Here is a 17141-nt window from a genome sequence, read left to right on the forward strand (position 1 = left end):
TTTTATCTTGCCAGTGTTTGTCAAATATATTTAAACACAGTTTGTGGGGGCTTTTTGTTTTTTGCTATAACATATTTCTGCAAGACATTCTTTGTGAAATGTTGAAAGACAGTAGTGACCGAGCCTGCCGGATTATCTGGGACATAAGCTCGAACTGGATCTAGTACCTGTGAACAAGTGTATTCTGACTTGATATTGACAAATAAGGAAAAGTTATTACTGGATGCAAGTTCTGGGAAGGCTACAGCAGTATCTCTCTGCTCTTGGAGATTGGAATGCGGAACTCTGCTGGGAGGAACATTCTATCTCCCTGTCATAAAGAGTCGTTAGCAACCACCTGGTTCAGGTCACAGGCAGGGAGAGGAAGGACTGCAGAGTCTTTCATTCTTTCTGGTGCAGCTTAACTGATTTGAAGAAGCCGAAGAATAAAATCCAGTAGCACAGTTAAGACTTTAGCCATGGCATCTGTAACATACCAAAAGCCAACATCTACTACTGTGGGAAAACAAATGATTTTTACAGGTAAATCGTTTTTGTGTATGCGTTCACAAGGAGATCTAAATTTGCTTTTTCTCTCACATATATGATTTTATATAATGGATATAACAATGAAATGATCACATACGTTTTTGTTTGTTTGTTTCTTTTTTGGGTTTTTTTTTTTTTTTTTTTTTTTTTTTGAGCTAGAGTCTCGCTCTGTCTCCCAGGCTGGAGTGCAGTGGTGTGATCTCGGCTCACTGCAATCTCTGCCTCCTGGGTTCAAGAGATTCTCCAGCGTCAGCTTCCTGAGTAGCTGGGATGACAGGCAGCTGCCATCATGCCCAGCTAATTTTTGTATTTTTGTAAAGACGAGGGTTTCACCATGTTGGCCAGGCTGACCTTGAACTCCTGACCTCAGGTGATCTACCCGCCTTGGCCTCCCAAAATGCTGAGATTACAGGCGTGAGCCACTGTGCCTGGCCCGCCGATGTTTAATTGACGTGATACTGCTGTCTCATTATGCCCACTCAGTCTGATCATCAACATCTTGTCGCCATAAACACGTCTTTAACGCAGCACTTGTCACTACATCTGAGGTAACTTTCACAAAGGAATCTTTGAATTAGCATAGCTTTTATGGTTTGTGCCAGAGAAACTTCTTCGATGTAATAAAAAACATACTTTTCTTCAAATTTTTATTAACACTGATTTAAGCTTCTCATAATATTATAAAGTTACAAATATTATAAACTTGACATATTTGCTTGATAAAAATTTGAGCAAGATACGCATTAAGCCTAGTAAAGTTATTGGTTTTCGTTTTGTTTGTTCAACTACTTTAAATGATTTGGGTAGTTTGTGTGAAATTACAATAAAATCTAAAAAGTAGAATATGACTAGTTGTGGTAAGTCTGTAAGACATAAACTAAACTTCATCTTATTTCCTTTTTTTCCAAATTATTTATTTTTTGAGACAGAGTCTCTCCCTGTTACCCAGGCTGGGGTGCAATGGCACGATCTTGGCTCTCTGCACCCTCCACCTCCCAGGTTCAAGTGATTCTCGTGCCTCAGCCTCCCGAGTAGCTAGGACTGCAGGCACATGCTGCCATGCCTGGTTGTTTATTTATTTATTTATTTATTTTGTACTTTTAGTAGAAATGGAGTTTTACCATGTTGATTAGGCTGGTCTTGAACTCCTGACATCAAGTGATCCACCCGCCTGTGTTGGGATTACAGGCGAGAACCACCATGCCTGGCCTTATTTATTTATTTATTTTTCCAAATTGTGAGCATATTTTACAATGTTACAGAAAAATAATCAAATGCGTGTTTCTGGTGGGCATTTACGATTTGTGTTGCTCATTATCCATCTCATCCACTCCCCTTCTTGTGACTCACTGGCTCTGGGGAAACCATCTCTTTCCTCACTCTTACCCCTTTTTTACTCCTGTGAGAAGGACTTTGTCAACTAGAGTACCCTGCTTATCTGCAATTCCTTTTGCCTTTATTCTTACAAACTATTCATCTCCAAAGTTATTTAGGTCAGCACATTTTCTTTCTAGCCTCTTCAGTAAGGTTGTTTTATGCCCTTGTAATACAGTAAGATTTTCTTGTCACAGTCTGAATTCCTTCCTGAAATCCCACAATTTCCTAAATAATGTTTGTTTAATTTGCATCCATTAAGGTTTGCTTTTTATGCTATTAAGTATATGGGAGTCTTGACAAATTAATAGAACCATGTATTCACCATTATAGTACCATACATTATAGTTTCACCACTTAAAAAATCTCCTATGCTTCACCTATTCATTCCCTCTTCCCCCTTTTCCCCTAGCTCCTGGCAACCACTGATCTTTTCACTGTCTCCACAGTTTTGCCTTTTCTTGAATGTCATAGAGCTGGAGTTATACGGTATGTAGTCTTTTCAGATTGGCTTCTTTTCCTTATCAATATCATTTTAAGGCTTCTCCACATCCTTTCATGGTTTGATAGCTTATTTCTTTTTACCACTGAATAATATTTCACTGTGCTGATGTGTCACAATTTGTTCATCCCTTCACCTATCGAAAGACATCTTGGTGGCTTCCAGTTTTTGACAATTGTGAGAAATGCTTCTGTATACATTTATGTGCAGCTTTTTGCATGGATATGTTTTCAAATCAACTGGATAAATACCTAGGAGAGTAATTGCTGGATCCTGTGTTAAGCCAAACTGTCTTCTAAACTAGCTATACTATTTTGCATTTCCATTAGCAATGAATGAGAGTCCTTGTTGCTTTGCATCCTTGTCAGCCTTTGGTATTGTCTGTTTTTTACTTTTTTACCAAAAAAAAAAAGGTCATTTAGATTTTTATCCTGTGTTTTCTTTTAGACATTTTACAATGTTACATTTTCATTTAGGTCTATGATCTATCTTGATGAGATTTTTGTGCCTTTTTAAGTTTTAATTTTCATCAGCCAATAAATTTCCTCTTTTCCTTAGCCAGTTTGGGTTGGGTTTTCTGTCATTTGGAACTGTGCAAGAGTCTTCATTAATACTTAAAATTTCTTCTAACTTATGCCAGAGTATATACTTAGTTTTATGTATTTACGTAGTTCAAATTCTTGTCACCTTTGATAGATTTCTGTTTTTCATTATACTGACATATAATACTTAGCTTCATAGCCTCCTGTATTTTATAATTTCCTAATTTTTACTGTTACAAATTTGTATGAATACTTTGCATACATTATTTTTCTTGTTCTATTATATTCTTGTGGTATATATAGAGAGAGCAGAATTAGCAGGTGAAAGATACAAACAGATATATAACTTATTAATGCCACAAGCTTTAGAGGATTGTGTATACTATGAACAATGTATATGTATTAAAGCCCAACAATTTTTTGTTTGTTTGTTTGTTTTTGAGACAGTCTCCTTCTGTTGCCCAGGCTGGAGGGCAGTGGTATGATCTCAGCTCACTGCAATCTCTCCCTCCAGGGTTCAAGTGATTCTCGTGCCTCAGCCTCCTAAGTAGCCGGAATTACAGATGTGAGCCACCATGCCCACTAATTTTTTGTATTTTTAGTAGAGATGGGGTGTCACCATGTTGGCCAGGCTGGTCTCGAACTCCTGACCTCCAGTGATCCGCCTGCCTCGGCCTCCCAAAGTGCTGGGATTACAGGCATGAGCCACCGCAACTGGCCCCCACCAATATTTTTTGAAATCGTTTTTATTTACTTTGAAGATGTAGATATGAATCCTTTTTTGCCTTTGCCTTTTACAAATTTTATTGCGACTATTTTAAAACACCCCAACGAACTCCCACTTACCTGTCACCCATATTCAACATTTATCAAAATTTTGCCACGTTTGACTCACATCTCTCCTGTCTTTTTCTTGTGCAATATATTTTAAGCTCAGATATCTCATTATTTCACTTACATATTTTATTGTGCATCTCAAAAAATATGAACTTATTCTTACAGGGCCACATTGCCGTGACTGCACCTAACAAAATTAATAACTATCCTTTGGCATCATGTAATTAACAACTCCATAATAAAATTTTCCTGATTGTTTCTAAAATGTGTTTTTACAGTTGATTTTGAGAATTAAGGATCCAACACACATTGCATTCAGTTGTGTTTTCTGTTTTTGTCTCTTTTAAACTGATGCAGTCTTCCCTTTTTTCCCTGACATTTACGTGTTGCAGAAACTGGATCAGTTATGGTGCAGAGATGTCCACATTCTGAATTTGTCAATTACTTCCTTCTCATATCATTTAACTTGTTCCTTTATTCTCTGTAAACTGAATTTGGCTCTACAGGCTTGATTATAGCCAAGTTCAACTCTTTAGGGATGCTTATGTCTTAAATGGTACTGCAATCAATTCACAGAAATCAAATTTTAAGCTGTTCAAGAATAATAATTTTAACTCCTATAAGGCCCATCACTTACTACCTTTCTAACCTATTGGGGCTTGGAGCTCTTTCCTCCATGTTTGGAACTGTTCTTAATATAAAGCCCATGTTTTCACGAAAACATTAGTTTGAGCGAAGTACCCAGGCTAGGCAAACAAAAGATTGATTTAATCCGTGCAAATATTGTGTAATTGTGATAAAAACTTGAAAAATATCTTGTCACTATTAATAATTAACATAAGACAATAAAATATCATGAGAAATCATTAAAAAATTATTTTGGATGTCGATAATGTAAAAAAAAATATATAGAGAGGATGAGAAAATACTGAGGAATTTCGCAGCCATTCTGAGAGCTACTTTAAAGCACTTCTAAGAGTTTCATAGGATTTTTATTGATTTCTAATTTAATTTTAAAGTGAAATTTTGACTGGACGTGGTGGCTCACGCCCTGTAATCCCAGCACCTGGGAGGCTGAGGCAGGTGGATCACTTGAGGTCAGGGGTTTAAGACCAGCCTGACCAACATGGTGAAGCCCCATCTCTACTAAAAATACAAAAATTAGCTGGGAGTGGTGGCGCACCCCTGTAATCCCAGCTACTCAAGAGGCTGAGGCGTAAGAATTGCTTCAACTCAGAAGGTGGAGTTGCAGTGAGCCAAGATTGCACCATGGCACTCCAGCCTGGGCAACAGAGTGATACTCTGTCTCAAATAAATAAATAAATAAATAAATAAATAAATACATACATACATAAATGAAATGTTGCTTTCTCTTGGCATAGGCATAACACTACTCTTTCTTTTTTTTTCCTTTGAGGGAGGGTTTCGCTCTGTCGCCCAGGCTAGAGTGCAGTGGCACGATTATGGCTTACTGCAGCCTTGGCCTCCCTGGGCTCAGGTGATCCTCCCACCTCAGCCTCCCGAGTGGCTGGGACTATAGGCGTGTGCCATCACTCCTGATTAATTTTTGTATTTTTGTGGAGATGGGGTTTCACCATATTTCACCATATTGCCCAGGCTGCTCTCGAACTCCTGGGCTGAAGGGATCTGCCCACTTCGGCCTCCCGAAGTGCTGGGATTGTAGTCATGAGCCCCCGCACCCAGCCAACACTATTCTTTTTTTTGTTTGTTTTTTACGAAAGTTTATTCTTAAATGTACAACAGCTCCAAAACAACACTTAATTCCAGCTATAGGTGGCAAAAGATGTGATGGCAGGGAATACAGATGCTTAAATATGGATGAAATAAAGGGTCACCATCTCCTTAGGCACAAGGAACAGCTTACTTTTTACCAGATTTCTTAATTCCACCTGTGGCCAAGGGCCCCTTCCCCACAGCCTTTGCTTTTAGCTCCTCGAGTTTCTTCTGCTTCTCTTTTTGTTTCTGCTTGAAAGCCTTATCTTCCTCGTCCATCTCCTTGGCCTGCTTCTTGGGCTGTTTCAGTGGCTTCTTCTTGCCACCTTCACAGCCAGACATGGCGCCTGCCGTCCCTTCCCCTGCCAACACTATTCTTTTATTTGTCATTTATAACTACAATTATTTTAAATTTCATTTTTAAAAATTTCTACTGAGACTTCATTATTCTATGTGATGATTCACAGTATGTATTTATCTAGTATACCTTGACTACTTAACTAATTTGATCACTTATCAAGTCTTATTTTTCTATCAAATTTTGATATATTTCTTTTTAAAATACATTTTTGATGCTAATTTTTTATCCTACATATTTGAAATCCAATTTAACAAATTGAATGCCAATTAAATACTAAAAACTTGTCCATGAGCATGGGAGGATACAAAAATATACATGAAAAAAGTTCTCTTTTTTCTGGAAGCTTAAAATCTATTGGATAACCAGAACATAATAGGGTTGATTTGCTCAATCTAAATATCCATCGCAGCATAGTGTGGCAACCAAACGAAACACAAATCCAATTCCAAAAACCCTGAGAACTAATGGGAAATTATCTCACATAACACTACACAAAACTCAGCCATATGTTTTGTTTTGTTTCCCACTCATTTCTCTTCTTTTTGAGTATCATAGAGCATAAGTTACTTCCTACATTGCAGATGGATCTTGGAATTCATTTAGTTTTCAATTAATAAAGGAATCGAAATTTTCTGAAAAAACTATCAGTGGATCCAACTTTTAAAACCTTGTTAAAAAGTTGATATATAACATACTCCATTAAGTACGTTAATTTGTCTTAGCTTGATAACATTTTACAAAGTGAGCACCTTTACGTATGCACTTTTAGATTAAGACAGTGAATATTTTTATCACTCTAAAAAAGTTCATGTATGTCCTTTCCCAGTCAATCCTCCCACAGTCAGATGCTGTTCTGATTTCTATAATCCATGTTTTCGATAACTGTGAGTTTTAATCTAATAGGGCAAGCTAATCATCAGTACTTTTCCAACGTGTATTTGCTGGCTATTCTTCTACAGATGTTTTACTGCCAATTTGCTAAGTTCTATAATGACATAGTGAGGAGATTTTATAATAATGTTAGTTTGTTTTTTTGAGACGGAGTCTTGCTCTGTTGCCCAGGCTGGAGTGCAGTGGCACGATCTCAGCTCACTGCAATCTCTGCCTCCTGGGTTCAGCCTGGATTCTCCTGCCTTAGCCTCCCCAGTAGCTGGGATTTCAGGTATGCTCCACCACGCCCAGCTAATTTTTGTATTTTTAGTAGAGATGGGGTTTCGCCGTGTTGGCTAGGCTGGTCTCAAACTCCTGAACTCAAGTGATCCACCCGCCTTCACCTCCCAAAGTGCTGGGTTACAGGTGTGAGCCACTGCACCCTGCCTAGATAATGTTATTTTTGTATTACAAAGATTTTACTATAAAAACCTTATAAACAAAATTAGGAAGAAAATTTGAAAACTGCTTTAAAGAATGGTTATATATTTTTAAAACATCTGTTTACATACAAATGACATTAATTTGTTTACCCAGTTCCAGGTCCTATGCAATTTTTAAGTTTAAAACTTGGGCTGAATGTGGTGGCTCACACCTATAATCCTCACATTTTGGAAGGAAGAGGTGGGAGGATCACTTGAGCCCAGGAGTTTGAGACCAGCCTGGACAACACAGAGGAGCTCATCTCTACAAAAAAATTTTAAAAATCAGCCGAGTGTGGTGGTGCACACCTACTACACTACTCAGAAGGCTGCGTCAGAGGGTAGCTTGGGCCTGGGAGGTTGAGGCTGCAGTGAGCTGTGATCACACTACTGTACTCCAGCCTGGGCAACAGAGCAAGGCCCTATCTCAAAGGAAAAAAAAATGTTGAAAAATTACATTTATTTAAAAATACATTCTTTAATTCAGATTTTTCTTCATTAATTCCTACTTGGCTCAAATTAAATATAATTAATGAGTAGTCAATATAAGACATAAAATTTAAATGGCACTATAACAGATAATCTCATTTAACCTATTTTTTCAGATGGGAATCCTCAGGGTTCAGGTAAGTTAAGTGACTTGCTGAAGGCCACACAGCCTTGATCAGAAGGATGGAAGCCTCTGCCTGCTCCCTGTTTGTATGGGGTATTTATGTGCCTTACATCCAGATTACTGACTAAATAAAAGTATTAATATATTTAGTCAGTCATCATATACCTACCAGAAAATCTGCTCATGTAAACCAGAAATATTACAGAACTCTGCCTTACAAAGGAGTGATCACAGCATGAAATTTCTGTTAGAAATACATTAGAATTGGAAATACTCTCTAGGAAATGGCCAGAAAACGATATGATGAATGAAACTGTAAGTGGTAGGAGAAGTACATAAATGTATATGTAATTTCAAAATGTATTGCTCCATTAGCCAGCATTTCAGACCCACTTATTCATCTTATTTTTTGCTCTGTGAAACTGTCGTACTAATAGTTATGTCTCAGATTCAATTATTTTAAAAATAGAAAATGACTTCACACTGAATTGCCAGTGGTTTCCTGTTTGAAGAAATAATAAAATAGTCCTACTGCAATTCAGCTTAAGTCCCAGCACTGTAATCCACAAGGCAACTCTTTTCGATTTTTAAAAACTACCTCATGACAACAGCTTACACATTTTAATGGTACTGAAACATTTGGTTGACTAAACTGCATTTTATTTCTCTATTTTTATTTTTACCTGCATTTTATTCTGTTGTCATAGCATGCAGTTTGCCCTGAATCAAAATTTGTTCTATTATTTTAAGATATATTATAGACAATATACATATATCCTTACCATGATTCTTCAGCCTATTCAAAAATAATAAATTAAAAGCTAAGATAGTTGGAAATGATCTTCTGATAGAATATAATAGGCGATTTATTTAAAACAAAATTGCCAAACATCTAGTTAGCTTAATCATATCCAGTTGCAGTGATTTATTTGCTAAGGACATATTAGATAATTAGGCATTGCTATCATAATAGCAAAAGTGGGAGACCTTATTCATTGTCCTTCATCAAACGCTGTTCTTTTCATAAGGCGTATTATTACTTTTACCAAACTGTAAATGTTACATGAAAGCCTTATCTATAGGTGACAGCAGCTCCAAATCAATCCTATCTTAAATTGTTGGTCATCTAAGTCAATACGATGTGATTTGCAGGAAAAAAATCAGTTGCCGCCATACATTTTTTTTTTTTTTTTTTTTTTTTTTTTTTTTTTTTTGAGACGGAGTCTTGCTCTGTAGCCCGGGCTGGAGTGCAGTGGCTGGATCTCAGCTCACTGCAAGCTCCGCCTCCCGGGTTTACGCCATTCTTCTGCCTCAGCCTCCCGAGTAGCTGGGACTACAGGCGCCCGCCACCTCGCCCGGCTAGTTTTTTGTATTTTTTAGTAGAGACGGGGTTTCACCGTGTTAGCCAGGATGGTCTCGATCTCCTGACCTCGTGATCCGCCCGTCTCGGCCTCCCAAAGTGCTGGGATTACAGGCTTGAGCCACCGTGCCCGGCCGCCGCCATACATTTGAAAAGCACCTGAACCAACCTTTGTCTTGGTTTTGTTTTATATATGCATAAATATAAATATATATAATGTATAAATATATGTATATAAATAATTACTGCATAAGCTAAGATGGAACGGAGGAGGATTTATTTGCCTTTCCATGGCTTTATTTAATTTTCCAGAGTTGGCTGGGCGCGGTGGCTCAAGCCTGTAATCCCAGCACTTTGGGAGGCCGAGACGGGCGGATCACGAGGTCAGGAGATCGAGACCATCCTGGTTAACACGGTGAAACCCCGTCTCTACTAAAAAATACAAAAAACTAGCCGGGCGAGGTGGCGGGCGCCTGTAGTCCCAGCTACTCAGGAGGCTGAGGCAGGAGAATGGCGTGAACCCGGGAGGCGGAGCTTGCAGTGAGCTGAGATCCGGCCACTGCACTCCAGCCTGGGTGACAGAGCGAGACTCCGTCTCAAAAAAAAAAAAAAAAAAAAAAAAAAAAAAAAAATTTCCAGAGTTGATACTTTGTAGGTTATGTTAATGTCACTTCTTCATTGTTTTGTTTTTTATTTTTTAGCACAAACACATTTATTTATTAACCAAAGGGACGATCCTAATTAATCCAATACTGAAACAGCTGCATGTAAAATGTTTGTGATAAAGATAATTGAACACAGTAATGAAAAAAAAAAAAAAAAAGAAGCAGTATGGAGATTTGTCCATTGAACTGAGCTTGTTTATTCTCATAGCTAATTCCTGCCCAAAGTGATGATGGAATTTTTATTCTACTTTTTTATAGATCCGAGAACAGGTGACATTGTGCATGACACAGTCTACCACAAATTTCCCATCTTTCAATTTTCTTATTATTGTGCTTTTCTTCCCATCCCACTCCGATGCTGAACCAATGCTCCATCTGTAAAGTTGCAGAGAATCTGAGATTTTCTGCTACGAGCTGTAGTTTCTTCAGACTTCTCTCCCAGGGTACAAGAAAACTGCTGTTTTCTAAGTGCTCTGAGTTTTTATGGTGAGGTTTTTGCCATCACAAATGATGATACACTCTGGTTTGGCCATCGTGCCCATTTTTCGCAAAGCTATTCCCACTCCTAGTTCCTTCATGTATTCATCAAAGCCTTTGCTGTCCACTAGGCATCATCTTCCAGCTGCTGAACAGTGGCCATGGTGGGCACAGGAGGGTGTGCAGAACAAGCTTAGCAGGGTCGGCCTGGGCAGCATGCTGCGAGTATCACTTCTTTAAATCAGGGTGAAATGCTTTTGATTAAGCAAAAAGAAGTTTCTGTTGTTGAAACAGGATGTGAAAAAATTATTAAATTAAAGATAAGTTGATTGTTCACTGTGTGCCAGGCCCTGTGCTACCTACTAGGAAATGGGTGTAAGCATGAAGATCCTGCTTCAGGAAGCAAAAACTGTAAACTTAGACACCAATGTGGGCTTTCCCCTTAACTCTTTTGGACTCAGTTATTAAAAAATCTGTAATTTGGGGGATATAGTACATATTTTGTAAGGTTTTCTATCATGGTTTAATGAAATGAAAGCACCTGCAAATAATATGAATTTAATAATTTTTTAAGCTTTTTTGTTTCTCTTGAGAAGTTAATTATCTGGGGGGAGATTGGTGCTGGGGAAAGGACACAAAACCATCTTAAAATTCTATTTTTTTCTTAATAAGCCAACCAAGTACACCTTATTTCCCAAAGTCTGAAGCCATAAGCAGGTTTTTAAAGTACAGGAAGAAATAATCTAAGATTATTTAAGCAAATGGTTTTAAAACTTTAATGTGGAAATGATTCCCCCGAGAGGCTTGTTAAAAAATGATTCCCCCGAGAGGCTTGTTAAAATGCAGATTCTGGGGTGGGTGTGCTGGCTCACGCCTGTAATCCCAGCACTTTGGGAGGCCGAGGTTGCAGGGAATCACTTGAGGTCAGGAGCTCGAGACCAGCCTGGCCAACATGGTGAAACCTTGTCTCTGCTAAAAATATAAAAATTAGCCAGGTGTGGTGGTTCATACTTGTAATCCCAGTACTTGGGAGGGTGCGGCAGGAGAATTACTTGAACCTTGGGGATAGAGGTTGCAGTGAGCCAAGATCATGCCACTGCACTCCAGCCTGTGCAACAGAGTGAGACTGGGGTGAGCTTGAGAGTCTGCGTTTCCGTCAAGCTCCCAGGTGATGCCCACCCTGCTTGTTCCCAGACCACACTTTTGAGTAGCAAGGATCTAAACTATTCTGGCTCCACCATTTACTTATTGTTGTGACCTTGAACAAGATACTTACCCCTCTGTGTCTCAGTTATACCATCTGTAAAATGACCTTAATAATATCTACTTCATATGGTATTTAGTGGGGTAATATGTACAGAGTACTTAGTGTCTGGCATGTGGTAGGCTTCATATGTGTTTTATATGTATATGTATATTGATCACAAGCAATATAAGTAAACTGATGGCTACTGGGCCTAGAAGATGAAGTTATTTGTGATGCTAATCATTATCCTGATAAACATTGGCTTTTTGGATTTTCTTGTAAACCTGATCTAAATAACGTTAAAGAAAAACAAGTTCCATTAAAAATATTTTATAGTAGAATAGCCGAGTTTGGAATTCTGCCTATAAACTTCATTAGTTTACATAATCTTGGTTGATGAAAACTCTATGTCATTCAGAAAGAATAGAAAGATCTCATTAAGGGCCTCTGGTGGAAAGCTTTCAACTACAGGCATCATTTTGTCTGTTTACCTTGAGTCGGTTTCTCTTTCCTTTCTTCCCTTTCTTGCAAGATGAGAGGTAGCACAAGCTGAACTCCAGCAAGGAAGCACTTTACCCTTGACCCCTGCTGTGTATGATCCTAGTCAATTTCATTCACAGCAAGTGATAAAGGATAAAATGCCTCACTGTCTTGCTAACCCCAGTTGCCAGCAATTATCTCAGAAAAGGTAGAACCTTTCACTGTGCCTATTAAAAGCCCCCTTTGACCAAAGATATCACCTTTTAGAAAAATATACCTCAGGGAAAAGTCTGCAGTGGATACATTACCCATGCCTTCAAGAATAATGGTACTGACAGACATCAAATCATTTAGTTGGTCAAATCATTTATTAGAGGCAGCACTTTCTAAAATAAAGGAGATAATTTCTGGAAAGGACAGGATTGCAGGAAGGTGGTCATTTGAGAGGAAGAAATGAACAGCAGATGGATCGCCCCTGCTCTGTAGTAAGGGTTGAACCGGACAAACATCACAAGGCGTCCAGCTACTTCGTTTCCGAGCTGAGTCTGAGCAGAATTGAGTTCCTAGCTAGGATGATGCCCAACTGTAGCTCTGAAAAATATTTTATAGTAGAATAGCCGAGTTTGGAATTCTGCCTATAAACTTCATTAGTTTACATAATCTTGGTTGATGAAAACAGCCTTGGGAAACCTGGTGGAGGAGAGGAGAGATCTACTTTATTTCTAAGCTTTATTCTTGGCAGTCAGGTGACCTTCTCGGGCTGGAGGAGTGGAGACCTGAGGGCAGAGCCAGGAACCCAAAATGGCTAGAACAAGTACAGCAACTTCTAAGTTTATTAAACAATGATCAAAACTCACAAATGCACAGTTGGGGGCAAGGGTGGTTACTGAGGAAAAAAGAGATACAGTGTGCCATAAAATGTGAGCCTAATCCTGTTTTGGGGTTCTTTGTGAACATTCTGCCCATGATACAGCCATTCTGTTGGTGGCTTTAGAGGATGACTCTAGAAGTTTGTGAGATTTATTCATAACATCTAGCTTTTATTTAAGTCAGATTATGTCCAAATTTGGATGGAAGTTTGTCTGGTCATTTTTGTGTGATGAAGTGACATAACCACAGGGTCCTTTAGAGAAGCAGAACCTATAGGATACAGCAAATGAGGGACTGGCTTGTGTGATTATGGGGGAGAAATCCTATGGTCTGCTGTGTGTAAGCAGAAGCAGGAATGCCGGTGGTACAGTTCCACTCCAAACCCGAGGCCTGAGAACCAGGAACACTGACTTCTGAGGGTCCAAGCGGAGCACAAATTTGCCATTTTTCTACTTTTTGGCTCTATTCATGCCCTCCAGGAATTGGATGATGCCCTACATGGGTGAGAGGGTATTCTGTCCTCAGTTTACCAATTCAAATGTTAATCTCTTCTGGAAACACCCTCACAGACACACCCAGAAAAAACATTTAACAAGCTCTCTGAGCATCCTTTAGCCCAGTCAAGTTGACACACTATATATATATATATATATATATATATTTTTTTTTCTTTTGGAGACGGAGTCACTTGTCACCAGGCTGGAGTGCTGTGGTGTGATCTCGGCTCACTGCAACCTCCAACTTTCTGGTTCAAGGGATTATCCTGCCTTAGCCTCCTGAGTAGCTGGGATTACAGGCAGGTGCCACCATGCCCAGCTAACTTTTGTATTTTTAGTAGAGACGGGGTTTCACCATGTTGGTCAGGATGGTCTTGATCTCCTGACCTCGTGATCTGCCCACTTCTGCCTCCCAAAGTGCTGGGATTACAGGCGTGAGCCACCACGCCCGGTTGACAAACGGTATTAACCATCACAGTCCTCCTGAAGGGGACTCTGAGCTAACCACAATCCGTGTCTAGGACATTGCAGAGCAAGATGTAATATGCATAAGAACCACTTATGGAGACACTTAAGAATGCAGAGCCTCAGGTCCTATACTCCAAATTGTTTTTTGGGGGCCTTGGAACCTGCATGTTAAACAAGCACACCAGGAGACTGTGATGCAGGCAGTCCAGTGACACATGTGGGAGACACGGTAGACCCAGAGCGGTAGGAGCTGTATATGTTCTACACCTTGAAGCTCACATGCGCTCCAATTCCACTGCTCTTTACAATCTAATTTTAGTAGGAAGATCAGAAGATGGGAACATCCTTTTAATTTTAATTATTATTTAACTTAATTTAATTATTGAAATTAGCATGTATAATGCCATTTTGTAAATGATTATATAAAAATGGAATATGTTTTCTGCCCAGTGAATGACGGCACTGGTGACAGGATAATTAGGAATCTAAGTAGTCAAAAGTTGTGCAAACAAATCTGACGTTAAGGGAAGGTTAGTTAATAAATGCTGGTAGCATTTGGGTTACATAAATTCTGTGTTCACTGCAAGGAAATAATACCTCCCACATCTCTTTCTTTTAGGGATTTCCAGACTCTTTCAAAGGTCCATTTACAAGCTAAGTAGCTATCACCACCCTCTTTTCATAAAACGGAAACAGAGCAAAGTAGGCATGCTCATCATGTGGGCTGAATAAAGGAGTTTAAAAAATAAAATGATCTATGATTCCAGATCATACCAAGGAAGTGACATGCTAGATTTCATTTATTTCCTTTTCTGAGGATTCTATAGTCACTTAGAATGCAAGATCCACTGAACCAAACTCACCTTCCTCATCGTCACCCCTCACCAGGGTATGTACACCCTTGGAGATACGGAAATGTCCTGAGGAATGCCAGCTCCTTTTGTCTGCATGGATACAAAACAATCCGTTCCAGATCTTGGGGATTTCTTTCTTTTCTCAAACTGAGTCTCTTAGACTCTCTTGTAAGTGAGCTAAAAATAAATAATATCATTGACCCAGGCATAAAACTACTCAAAAGATAGAGATGGAAATCAGGATTTGCAGTAAATCCCATAACACTGTGCTGATTCTACTTCTGCTTCTGAAGGAAGGAAGGTGCTGTGAAATCATTGCCTACATGTATGGATTGTTTGTGTGAAGACCATCAAGTATAAAGTTATTTATGTTATTCTATATATTGGTCAAGAATCCCATTAATCATGGTTAAATAAGCAGTTTCCCTGCTGCTGCTCACCCAGGAGCACTCGGAGACATGAATACCAGCATGGAGAGGCTGCTTATTCACAAATCAATGCGGGACACTGAAAGCCTCTGCCTCTGTGATTTTGTGATGAGGGCTCACAGTTGTCCTGGTCCACAGCATCTGAATGTGAATGGCTTTCTCCAATTGACCGTTACAGCTGCCTCTTATTGAACCTGTGTTTGAATGGCTTTGGAGGATGACTCTAGAAAATTGTGAGATTTATTCATAACATCTAGTTTTTAGTTAAGTCAGATTATCTCCAAATTTGGATGGGAGTTTATCCAGTCATTTCTGTGTGATGAAGTGACAGAACCACAGACAGAAGCTAGATGTGTAAACCATTGCTGCACCACTGTAGACCCCCTAAGAGAACGGCAGAGGCCAGAGGCGGTGGCTCACGCCTGTAATCCTGGCACTTGGGAGGCCGAGGCGGGTGGATCATGAAGTCAGGAGATCGAGGCCATCCTGGCTAACGTGGTGAAACCCTGTCTCTACTAAAAATACAAAAAATTAGCCGGGCGTGGTGGTGGGCACCTGTAGTCCCAGCTACTTGGGAGGCTGAGGCAGGAGAATGGCGTGAACCCTGGAGGCAGAGCTTGCAGTGAGCTGAGATCGCACCACCGCACTCCCGCCTGGGTGACAGAGCGAGACTCTGTCTCAACAACAACAACAAAAAGTGGCACAGTGCCTTAGCTTAAATGTTTGGAAGTTGAGGCACACATTTGGGGCTGCGACTATAGCCTTAAGAAAATTATGTATTGTATGAAAAGTAAGGACCACCTGTTAAAGCAGAGTTCAGACTTCCTAGAAGGTGGCATAGGGTAGCCTCGCAGATAACTGGAAAGGAAAAGACTCCCTCACCTCTAACCAGCTCAGGGGCAGAAGGTCCAAGGGCAGGGATACTTCAGTGTGGGGCGCTCACTTTGTCACATCTCCGCTGGACACAACTGAGTATATAAAATTTTGAGCAAGTGACTCTAACATAAGGCAGCTTCAAGACAGCTTCTACCATAACCATCATCCCTATAGTCTGTTCATTTAAAGGGATGACAAATATTTTGATCCTCTGCTATCTCCTATCCTCACCAAATGACTGATATACCCTTAACCTCAGTTCTACTCCCCACCCCACCCCCTGCCCATCTCTCCATAGCTTCTTTCTCTTCTACAATTGCACCGAGATGGAAGAAGAATGAAAAGGGAAAAGCTGCACATAGAAAATCATAAACCTTAGTCTCTAGTTACATTATTAAAAATTGCTACCAAAGGACATTTAGGGATTTTTTTTTTTTTTAAAGATGGAGTCTGGCTCCGTTGCCCAGGCTGGTGTGCGGTGGCACAGTCTTGGCTCACTGCAACCTCCGACTCCCAGGTTCAAGCAATTCTCCTGCCTCAGTCTCCTGAGTAGCTGGGGTTACAGGCATGCACCACCATGCCAGCTGATTTTTGTAGTTTTAGTAGAGGCGGGGTTTCACCATATTGGCCAGGCTGGTCTCGAAGTCCTGACCTCAAGTGATCCACCCGCCTCGCCCTCCCAAAATACTGGAATTACAAGTGTGAGCCACCATGGCTGGCCCATTTAGGGAATCTTGATGAAAGCTTCTCTGATTTTTTAGAGAAAAATCAACTCTAATTTTTTGTCCCCCAGAACTGATTTACTGTCCCCCCTCTCTCCAATCAGCAAACCCAGCAGGCCAGATGGCTGGCATCCCTCTCATTGTACATTTCCTTTGCCTTTTCTTCTGGTTTTAGTTTCTCCTGTTGTCCAGGTCAGCAAAACCTTGTTCCTGCCACAGCCACACTCTGGCGTAGGTTGACCAATTGTCCCAGTGTATTCAGGGTGAAGGGATTCCCAGGACATTGAACTTTCAGTGCTAAAACTGGGTTAAGCTGGTCTCCTGAATTCTAACCCTTACTTGCTGCCCTGGCCAG

At 39.9% G+C, this 17141-nt stretch overlaps 3 protein-coding genes and 1 pseudogene across 4 annotated transcripts in view; 1 reads left to right on the forward strand and 3 right to left on the reverse strand.

Moving 5' to 3' along the window:
- RAPGEF2 (Rap guanine nucleotide exchange factor 2) overlaps positions 1-17141 on the reverse strand; it is a 487682-nt gene that overhangs the window by 326712 nt on the left and 143829 nt on the right. The window lies entirely within an intron of this gene.
- C5H4orf45 (chromosome 5 C4orf45 homolog) overlaps positions 68-17141 on the forward strand; it is a 132464-nt gene continuing 115390 nt past the window's right edge. The window contains exon 1 of one of the 2 annotated variants that reach the window (XM_050790942.1): positions 68-522. In XM_050790942.1, the coding sequence (XP_050646899.1) occupies positions 459-522 (64 nt within the window). In that variant the 5' untranslated portion in view covers positions 68-458. The remainder of the gene's footprint in view (positions 523-17141) is intronic. The other variant, XM_050790943.1, reaches the window with a different exon arrangement.
- Positions 5515-5909, reverse strand: LOC126954900 (translation machinery-associated protein 7-like). The gene has a single exon (XM_050790944.1). The coding sequence runs from the start codon at positions 5905-5907 to the stop codon at positions 5665-5667; it is 243 nt and encodes an 80-aa protein (XP_050646901.1). The 5' UTR covers positions 5908-5909; the 3' UTR covers positions 5515-5664.
- LOC126954899 (fatty acid-binding protein 5-like) lies at positions 10047-10508 on the reverse strand (annotated as a pseudogene).

The sequence above is a fragment of the Macaca thibetana genome, chromosome 5, assembly GCF_024542745.1.
Source record: "Macaca thibetana thibetana isolate TM-01 chromosome 5, ASM2454274v1, whole genome shotgun sequence".
NCBI lineage: Eukaryota > Metazoa > Chordata > Mammalia > Primates > Cercopithecidae > Macaca > Macaca thibetana.

What these genes read in the sequence shown, in the direction of transcription:
- LOC126954900 (XM_050790944.1), bottom strand. Translation starts at nt 5,907, where the DNA reads ATGACAAATAAAAGAATAGTGTTGGCAGGGGAAGGGACGGCAGGCGCC.